This window comes from Diplotaxodon limnothrissa, linkage group LG11, assembly GCF_057381915.1.
Source record: "Diplotaxodon limnothrissa isolate DT_005_m linkage group LG11, D_limnothrissa_male_GT1.1, whole genome shotgun sequence".
Lineage (NCBI taxonomy): Eukaryota > Metazoa > Chordata > Actinopteri > Cichliformes > Cichlidae > Diplotaxodon > Diplotaxodon limnothrissa.
Genome location: NC_140606.1, coordinates 11,563,941 through 11,574,987, shown reverse-complemented (window position 1 = coordinate 11,574,987; position 11,047 = coordinate 11,563,941). Strand labels below are relative to the sequence as shown.

Genomic DNA, 11,047 nt, shown 5'->3' with positions numbered 1-11,047 from the left:
TTTGAGGATAAACTAATAGGATAGAAAAGGTTTTAAAAACCATCTCTGATCATTGTTTTGTTTCTTCAACGGTGAATAAAACTTATGTGATGATCAACATTTTGAGTTTACCACATTTAGCGTTAATATAACAAGAAGATGTAAAGTTTCTAGGTTCTCCAGAAAAGCATCATGTAGTTAGATATTCAGAATCCAGGTTTCATGGAATTACACAGATGACTGGCATATTTGCCAGGACTATAGCAGAGGGTCAAAGGAGGGTAAAGCTAAGATTACGCTCAGATACACACTAGGGGCTGCTCCCAAATATGCCATATTAATGAGCACTCCCTCCCTCACCGTTCAATCTTATGACTCTTGTTCAATTGCCCAGACGATGCTTCTACAAGGCCGCAGTCAGGTACAATTACAGCCAAACAGTTTTGCCATAATTAATGGGGATCAAAACCATGTTTAGAAATTACACATATAGTACTATATTAATACACAATATCCAGGCACTTTTTGTGTTTTCTTTACTGTTATTTAATTTAGTATTTCGCTGACATGTAATAAATCTTCACGGTGTTCCTCGTTTATCTTCATAGATTCATCATGTAAGCAAACTGTCCCCAGTTTGAGACCAGGAGGAGACACACGAACCCAGACTCAGGAGGACACAAGCTGGTGTATTCCCAGTGCTGGTCCCAAGTCTGAGAAATTCGGATGAGTGGGTAAGCAAGGGCATCTGGTGACCCTTTGACATAAGAGACCACATGAAAGCGCCCTTTTCCTTTTAACTAAACAGTGCAAAATACTGATTTATGGTCTGTTGCTTAGTAAAAACTACAATTCATAAAAATGCAATAAGGACTGATAATCCTTTACCTTCCCTCCCTTTCCTCATGCAGGGTTACCTCCTCTTTTTGTAGAATATCAAGTACCGCTTCCGTTTTATTCATGAGTTATTAGAGCTTCATTACATTTATTTTTAACTTATGTTTGACAAGTCATTCAATCCAAACGCTACAGTTATTTATAAAAGGAAATCTAGACTCCTGTAGGGTAGAACAGTGACATATTAAAATTTAAAATATAAGAAAACAACTGAAGTGTGCATGAGCACAAAACCCTTCCATCTCTCTTCATAATGTCTTCACATCATAATACTAATAATGACAGTGCTGTGTCTCGTTCTTTCTAATATATAACACTTAATCCAACAGCCAGACTGGCTTGCTTCTTTAAATCTGTTCTTGATTTCTTTGAGACTATATAGAACATTTTATTATTTAATACAGAAAGTAACTGCGATTTTCAGGAATAAAATGAATGTTAACACTTCCACACTAAACTATCCATAAGCCCATGTCCCATTTAAGATGAACTATTCAGCCCTCTTCATACATACTGCGAGCCAATTTATGAATACTGCAAGAGTTTCAGGTTAGGTTTATAAAAAAAATAAACCACTTATAAGCATAAGCATAAGAAATAAAACTGAAGGCCGAAGAAAACTTGTGGGAGTTTTCTGTTCACCCCCTCTTTTCTTGAATAATGGTACGCTCCCTCCTTGCAATGGTCTGCACTGTGTTGCTGCGGTTGGTCTTTCCCTCTTGACGCGCAACGATTAGGAGGAGCGGAATGCTGGAAATACGTTTGTAATATATGGCACCTCTGGGAGAACGAGAGTTTTGTCTGTTTGGAAACCGGCAGCCGGAATAAGTAACTGGATGTAAAAAAAAACGAAGAAGAAGAAAAAGAAGAAATAAATATTCTGGATTTGCTTGTTTTGCTAAGGAAAGGGGGGAAAATATCGTGTACTTCTAATGTTCCGAAAAGCCTGAGACTGGGAAGACAAAGAAACAGGATCGGAGAAGTTTGCCTGCTTCACTGAAATGTAGACTCATCCTAAACAAGGATGGTGTGGCGGTAGTTGTATGGAGTTGGAACTGGGGGCATTTTTCGAAAGGATAAACGTGGGAAACGGTGTTAGAAAAACTTTCCTTTGTTCCCCACACCGCGGACGAATAACGAAGCAGGGGTCGCACGCTTGGATTGTTTTAAAAACGATTTCCTTACGCACGCTCTGCGCACACTGATTTCCAAACTCCAAGAGGCGCATGTCAAGCACGTTGTGCGATAGTGACTGCGGAGGCACGCGAGGGAGACTCCGAAAGTCCGGCGTGATGTTTTTACTTTTCCTCCTCGCGATCGTGCCGTCCGGTCACGGGTGCCCGGAGGAATGCTTGTGCTCCTCACAAACTGTGAAATGCCAAAACAAGGACTTGGACAGGATCCCGCATTTCATACCAAACAACACCAAAATTCTATTTGTGTCAGGAAACAGCATTTCCCGTATTAGTGGGGACTCCTTCCCAACCCGCCTGGAGCTATTAACAGAGCTCCATCTCAGTGGGAATGAGCTGGAGTATGTGGATACAATGGCATTTAACAACTTGCCAAACCTTGTGTGGCTGGACTTGAGCAACAACACACTCCAGCATTTCAGTGAAAGCGCTTTCCCCAGTGACAATAAACTGCAACACTTGAACCTCAGTAGGTCTTTGCACAATCACTCCACCACAGATGAGCTTCTAAATTTCCTGCACAGCAGAAACCTCGTCCAGCTGACAGTCTTGGATCTGTCCAACAATGACCTTGTGATTCTTCCCAGTGATATATTCACTGGTCTTTCCAGCCTGGTCAGCCTCAGCCTGCAGAACAGCTCCATCATCAACATCCACAACGGGACTCTCAGAGTGCCCCCATTGCGTGACCTTGACCTGAGGAACAACAGCCTGAAAGATCTGTCCAGCATCATGATGGCAGAGTTCAGCCTTAAGCCCGACCTCCGCATCCAGCTGGCAGGGAACCCCTGGCATTGCAACTGCTTTATCGAGGACACGCTGATGTGGCTGAAGAACTCCACTCAGGTCGTTGACGTCCAGAACCTGACCTGCACGAACCCCAAGGACCTGAGACACCAGCCACTTCTGCAGTTGGAGAAGTACGAGCTGAAGTGCTCGATGGAGATGAAGGGCGTGCTGGGGACTTCTTACGTGTTCCTGGGACTGGTGCTGGCCCTGATCGGTGTCATATTCCTGCTGGTGCTCTACCTGAACAGAAAGGGCATCAAACGGTGGCTGTACAACATCCGGGATGCTTGTAGGGACCACATGGAGGGGTATCATTACAGGTATGAGATAAACTCTGACCCACGTTTGGCCAACCTGAGCATCAATTCAGATGTGTGAAGAGGGGGCGTACAGCGTGGCACCAGCCTGGGACCGTGTAGTGAGATAATAAATGACTTTATACTATTAAGATTTGCATGAAAGTCTTCCTCCCCCACACCCCATGATGATACTCAGACTTCGCACCTGTCGCCGCTCCTTTTTACCCACCCCTTAGTGACTTCCCCATCAGCCACTGCCGCATGTCCCGTACCAGTCACCTGGCAGCTGCAATGTCAGCAGCATTGTCTCTGTGTAACAGTGCATGGACAATGAGTCATGGGAAAGGGGTTTTCTGGACAGTTGCAAAGAGTGATATGTTCTATTTTTACTTTCCCCTAAAGGATAAACGAATGAAGGGAACTGACTTGTAACTAAAAGAATAGTTGGTGAAAACACACTGCCAGTCGTTGCATCCTTCTCGTAAAGCCTCAGCTGCAGACAAATGTTACACTGCTTGAGTTTGTTTTTTAAACGTGAACATGTGTAATACAGTATGCCTTCTTTTGAATGATTATAGTGCACACTGCATTAGCTCTTCGGATTTATTAGGTGGATGTGATTGCTCTTTTTTTTTTCTCCTGTGATGATATTGAGCTGAATAAAATGCCTCTGGATTGCTGGTATCTGTCTCGACTGAGGGCTTTTTAATTGTAAGACTGAGGAATGTGATCCCAAAGCTGTGATGAAGGAGTTCACGGGCACACACACACACTTACATTCCTGAGGCAGGGCCACAACTCGGCTAAAAACCACATGACAAACACTAAATCTCACTCCAGCTGTCAGCGAGCTCAGCAATGTGTGAAACGTTTGCACTTTTGCCACTTATAGTATCTCCAGGGTAACAGTGTACGGCTGTGTTCTCATTAACAAGCAACTTTCTGTGGAAAGAAGTCAAATTCTGATGTTGAATAGAGGACACGTCCTGAATTCAAATGAGCTTCTGTCTGCGGGTTTAAAGGTGATGAGAGTAGCCCAACTGTTATCTCCGGTCCAATTTACTTCATGCTGTGTGTCTGATAAAGAACCACTGGCTCTGCTGTGACCCCGTCCCCTCCCAGAATAATGTCTGTGAGCCTGCACTGCAGCCAGAAGACTAATCTCACTACTAACAGCTCCTGCCAGCGTTTACTGTAAGCATTTCAATATGCTCCAGCTGCAAAAACCCGGGAAAAAAATCAGTATTCGTGTCGCTCCATGGCACATGCAAATGAAGAAAAACCAAACCAGAGATGCTGGCGCTCATGGGGGCACACGGAGGTATTATGGAAATGAGCCCAAGCAGCTTTTCTTTTCAACCCTTCTTTAGGTGAACTTGCATCCCTGGAAGTAAGTCATTAGTGTTTTTACTCATCTGTCAGTTGCTGTTGTATTGGGGGGAGGGTTATTTCTTTTTTTTCATGTTGTCCACTATAGTATGGATTAATAATTTAATAATGCGTGGTATTCCTTTGAAGGGATGCCATGCGTGTTGCCATCTAGCAGTACAAAATAATGATGTTTGTTGTGTCTGCATGCAGGAACAACTGTGAACTTCCTTGGCCTTTAAAAAAAGAAGAGATTAAAGATAATCATCTCCCTATTCCTCAGTTTCTTTAATGAAGGGGCTCACGTTGCCCGCAGCATGCTATTTCCAGTGCACGCAGCGTGCCTCTTGCACAGATTTCCTTCACAATTTTGCCAGGCCTGCGTGTTTCTGCACATCTGTGTGTTTCAGGGTAGGGGGGAAAAATAAGAGCTTTTGTCATCAGCTGCGGCTGCTGTAGTTGCGACTGTCTCTGGATGTGTCTGATTAGACTTGTTGGATATCAGAAAGGGAAGTCATGTGGAACGCTGTCTGTGTTATCTGGTGCTCCAGTTAGTGTTGATGCTTTGTGTGTCTCCTGCAGGTGCAGCAGGTAGTGCTGTGTGATACTGCAAATTTTGCTATCAATGTGATACCAAGTAAATACGGGGCCAGCGCTGATGATATCCATACCAATGCTTTTGACTTATTAAGGCTGCTTATGGAGGGGAGAGCAGTGTGTCATGATTTCTGAAATGAATCGTTATCAGTTTGCAAATTCTGAACACATTTCAGTGATCACTGAATCATTGCGATTTTTACTTTTCACAATAATAACACAACAAAACACACCTTTCAGCTTTGCAGAAAAAATAATGAATTTCATAGAATTCATAGAATAAGTTACATATTGAACTTGGTAGGTAGAAACAAAGTGTCAATCCAGTCATGCTATTATCAATCTGATACCAATATCAGTGGTGTTATCTATACTATCGGTATCTTTAGCTTTGTGCGTACCATGTGGAACTCTTGCATCTCTCAAGACATTGGTTCAAACAACAGCTTTGCCAGTTTTAGAGATGGGGAGGGTACTTTTGTGTGTAATGTGTGTGTCCTCTAATTCAACAATGTCACCTTTGATTTATACCTTCCTCATGCACGCTTTAGCGCTGAAGTTTTAGCCCATTAAACAAGCCCTTACCCAACTGTGCATTCGAAATTGTTGCCGGCTGATTTTTGAAAGCGGATGGTCTCATTCTACACGCACACTTTATTCCCCAAAGTGAGGCTTCTCACTTGGCCTTCCCAGGAGGGGCGTACAGGTGCAGGCTGCTTACAGCCTAATGTTTCCACAGAGACCATCAGTAAGTAGCTCTCCTCCTCGCACACTATCTGCAGATTCATATTAACAAGTGATTTTTGCCCAGCCACGCCTCAAGCTACGCTTGGCAGAGCAGGTGTAATTACAGTGAGAGAGAAAAGGGAGAGAATGAATGGCTGAAGGGGAAGCAGAATAAAATAGATGAGTGAGGGGAGGGCTTTCTTTTCTTTAAGCATGACGACACCGTCTCTGAATCCTTTGTGATCGTTAACTCTAGTCTCCAAGCAGCCTGGATGTCTAAATAGCTGGCCGCTGACTTGTGGTGTCAAGTGAGGTCCAGTGAGGAGGTGGTGTCTCGGGCAGCTCTCTGGACTCCCTCAGCAGTCTGTTAGGGCCGTCGGCTAAAGCTCATTTCCAGACAGGGGCAGGACTGATGGTTGTACTTGTTAGTAAGCAGATAATGTTACAGATATTGGCACCAGAGGCTCAACTGGTACATATATTACCTACTTGTTGCCTCTTGTATGAATACTTACCAACAAAGGTTTCTACTCAAACCTCTGTACGTGCTTGAGAGGTCATTTTTTAAATTAATATTAATTCTTTGTTATAAATGAGTGCTTTTCATGTTTAAGAACACATATATAAGAAACTATGTCTTTTTATACTTTGGTACTGTACAGATTGTATTTATGGTAATATGTTTAATTATGTTCAGTATGCTTAATTACTATGACCCACCCTTTAAAATGTGGTTTTCTTTTAGTTCCTTTCTACACAAGTGCCCATATTTATGTTATGTTACACAAATTTTGGTAGACAAATCGGGTAAACTTCTTCCCTAGAGACACATGTTCTAGGCCCAGGTCATATTTATTATAAAAACCCTGGAGTATGTTTTATTTCTTTTTTAAAAATCTCCCTAGAATGGCACATGACCCAAAAATAATAGAGAAAAAAAAAACAAAAATCAGACAACCCCCTATGAGCAAGCACTTGGCAATAGTGGGAAGGAAAAACTCCCCTTTAACAGCAAGAAATCTCCAGCAGAATCAGGGTGAGGAGAGAAAGACAGGACAAAAACAATGTGGAAGAGAGGCAGAGAATCATAACTAATTGTTAAATGCAGAGTGGTGTATAAACACACAGAAAGTGAAACGAGGTGAGTGAAGAACAAGTGCATCATGGAAAGCCCCCAGCAGCCTAGGCCTGCCAATGTGATTAAGGGATGGTTTGAGTTCACCAAGAGTGTTAACTTGCAATTTCCTAAATGTTAGTAAGTTGGGGATTGTTACTAGCAATTAGAAAACTGAATGGTAACACTCACCTACCTCCTAAGTTATGACCTCATAACCTACAAAAAATGTCCTTTAATGTAAATAAGTTTCATCTGAGAACATTTAATAAACCATAAATTTACAAACCTAATAACAAACAGCCTGAGATGTTTTTTAAGTGTCTTCCTGTGAGCAGGAAGTGGAAGTTTAAGTGGGATTAAATAAATGTGCAAAAGTAGAGACTTTGTCCCATAATTAAACATGCAGAAATTATCTGTATGTAATTTCTCTGATAGCTCCAATTGCTTAGCAAGCCTTTTAAAGCATTAAAAGGGAATGTTGGTACCCTGCTCTCGAAGACCCCCACTTTATTCACCCAACACGCAGCTGAAGCCACATCTTAGCATTCAGCAAGACACAGAGCCACTATCACAGCTGATAATGGAGATCAAGGCTGCAGCTGATTATGTAACAGTCATCTTACCTGTCCTTTAGTGCTCACAGGAGACTTTTGTTCCCTGACTTTTGCTGTTAAGGTAGTGCATCCTTCTAGACAACAGACATAACTCCCAGGGGGCAAACCCAGCCTTGTGCATAAACCCGAGGAAGAAAAGTGCCTCCCTTGTTACTGTCAGCCATTCCCATAACCTGGGTGTACACAGTATAGCCTCCTAGCAAAGAGAAACTGAAGTTGCAATGCATTAGTTTTTATATATCAGAAGGTCTGAAATTTGTCAGTGTTTTGAGAACTGAATAATAAAACACCTACAGATGAAAACTCCTGAAAATCCGACAGAACACTTACCCCATTATACTGCCCACACACACACACACACACACACACACACACACACACACACACACACTGTTCCCTGTTTGTTAAGCCACATTTAATATGCCAGTGCACTTTCCTACTGTTGAGAGACAGGCTGGCAGGTTATCAGATTGCCAGAGTGCCGTAATTACATTCACCACACTGCACTGGTCTGCTGCTCCGCAAACACCTGGCATGTTGCCCCAGCTGCTGACCTTTCCCTTAGTAAAAAACAGAAAAAATCAGACTATGTAAATGGCGGTTGTGAGTGTGGGGGCATGCTTTGTAGATATTTTAAACAAAGCAACACGAGGTACAGAAATCACCAACACTGATCCTCATCCTTAAAGGTTGTGTAGCAGTTTTTATGAGGTCTTTACGCGTACGTTGGGGCATTGCTGGTCCTGGAGTATTTGTTATCGGCCCAGCCTCTTTCCTTCCCCCTTACGATGTCTTGTCCTTCTCTAATGTGGATTTATGATGCCACGCTTGAGCCTCCCGCTGAGCCACACCAGGGCTTGACAACCACAAGCCTCCGTAAACGAAGACGGATCTGAGCTGGCAGTGCCGCGGCCTTTTCCAGCAACCGGAAGCATCTGCCACATCTGCTTGAGGGACACAAATGCAGGGATGAGTGAGAAAAGGACACAAATGCTGTGAAGCTATCCGGCGGCTCCAAGAAAAATAAATATAAAAGGTGGAACTCAGTAGGATGCCTGTAAGATGCTAAAATGCATATTTGCAGTGACCTTTATGTGTAGATTAGCTGGGGTTATGTCATATGTCACTGGGTTTTTGGGTTTGTTTTTTTTATAGAAGCTTGGGTAACAGCATGATGGTTGCAAAATGTTAATAATAGTCTAGCCTTTCCTGTGACCTTTGTCTGTTTGGATGATGGATTTGATCTTCAATAGGTTTTTCATAGAACATCAAAAATTCACTCTTAAACACATCAGAAAGCTCTTGATATTCAACAAACAGGGCCAAGAACATTTGATTCTTATTGCACCCTGGTAGATCATATGCTCCTGTGTTTTTTCAAGTGATTTTTTTGTGGAAATTCTGCAGATAAACATGGTTTAGATGCCCCATGAGTAACCCTGGTTGCCTGGCTGTATTATTTCACATTTCAGTTTGATGAAGCTCACACCTCTGATGAGTCTACTGCAGGAATATCTTGACGTAAAAGTACTTCAGTGTCACCACCGCGGCTACGAAAACAGACTGATCCACGCACCGAACGCCTCCCGTGTAAAGATTTATTTAGCTGTGCAACTCTTTCTCACTCCGCTGAAAATTACCTGTGCGCCTAACAATCTATCAGGCGCACGTGGCTGATTCTCGTGTTGATTTCTCAGCGCTCAATAACATGGCTGATCAATGGGCCGGTCTCAAAAGGAGCCCCGTGTTTTTCCATCGATATGTTTTCTGTGAACTTGGACTTGAAAGCTGCCCGATTCTAGCAATGTCAGTAACTCAAAGGCAGCCTTTCCAACACTTAAAAAAACCCACCAGAAGCTGATTAATGTATGGCCTCAACCAAGTGCTTGAAAGTGACATGTTGGAGTGTTTTCACACTCATTTGTTTCTTGAATGAAGTGGTAGCAGGCAGGCGTGTTTAAAAGGTGACAGGGGGTTTCTAAGAATCACCCCGCAGTTCTTCAGCTTGAGACACCTGAGTTAGAAAACACAAACACTGCAGCTGTCTTTCACTAGCGAGGGCAGTCATGGAACGCAAGACCTGCGTCTCATCACTGTCTGCGTGCTTTATTTATACTTTTCTGTGTGCTCCTCTCCCTTCAAACTGACTGTCTTCTGATTTCCTGCCCCTCTCAAACAAAAGGTTTCAGCAGAATGTGGGCGCATCGTGACCATCTATTATCACAGTTTCCCTGTTATTAAAAAGAGAAGTAAGAGTTCTCAAAAAAATCACAAACCTTTCAGATCAGGTGTCAGAATGGTGTCTAGGAAGAGTTATTAATGATCAAGAGACAATAGGACAACATATTGAGACATGTTGATGTTTTTATTTAAAACAAAATGAAGGGATTGTAAAATGAGTCTCATGATGACTTCACAGAGGGTCTGCCCTCAGGTGGTGCCACAATACTGAAGTTTAATGATAATCCAATTCTACATAGAGTAATACTGACGATTCTTTCTTATTTAGCTGCCATGAATTACTCTTTGATTCTCACCAACAGTGACAACGAGGTAGAAATAAAGGGATTTAAATTACCGCAGGAAGTGTTACCACCTGATTGGTAGTCTGGAAACCTGATCTGGACTAGGTAACACCCTTACACCTTTAGCCCTGAGCTCATGGAAACATGTTGCTCTACAGTCCACTTATACAAACAACATGTTTACACTGACTCGCAATCAGGACCTCACAGCTCCGAGTTGCTGTTGAAAGCATTAGGTGAAGCTGTATGAGCACAGTCTTGGCAAATAATGTGTGTTTTATAAATGTATTATAGAGATTTACAGAAATGCATGCCAGCTTTTTTTTTGTACTGTGATGTTTGAGATATTGTGTTCATAGATGGAATTAAAATGACGAATGTAAAATGTAGTTTGAGTTTGAAGTGAAATTTTGTGATTATAAAAATTAAAATCAGATTTTGACATCAGAGCTTTGGTTCAGTGTGGGATTATTTACCTTTTCTGCCATCTGGTGACTCACTCCTGTGGAGAATTTCAAGTGCATTCCTGTTCCTGACGATGAGACTAAAATCTCATTACAGAGAAAGCAGTCTGGAACTTTAGATCTTATCATGTAATCTGAACACAACTGTAAAAGTTCATGCTTTTTTTCTCAGATTACAATCAGATTTCCTGGCAGAGACTGAAAGGAGGTCAAAAGTCCAATATTACCTTTTTAGGCAGCAGTTGGAAACAATAATCTCTACAAGCTCCATTATAGTGGTTTCAGTCACAGCATGCTATCAGCTTTTAAGCCGGGACTTCTCATTTCCACATGGACAAACTCCAACCACGTACACAAACGCAGTTAGGCAGAAAAATAAAGATTAAAACGAAACACATTCACAATCTAATCTAAAGCAATATTTCCCTAATGTGCAAATACAGCACAACCTTTCTGAGGCACATTTGTGCTGTATGGTA

The 11,047-nt window shown here is 42.2% G+C and overlaps 1 protein-coding gene across 1 annotated transcript; it reads left to right on the top strand.

Moving 5' to 3' along the window:
• The first annotated feature begins 1,828 nt into the window (after positions 1-1,828).
• On the top strand, positions 1,829-3,459 carry tpbg (trophoblast glycoprotein). The gene has a single exon (XM_085365099.1). The coding sequence runs from the start codon at positions 2,103-2,105 to the stop codon at positions 3,234-3,236; it is 1,134 nt and encodes a 377-aa protein (XP_085221225.1). The 5' UTR covers positions 1,829-2,102; the 3' UTR covers positions 3,237-3,459.
• The last annotated feature ends 7,588 nt before the right edge of the window (positions 3,460-11,047 follow it).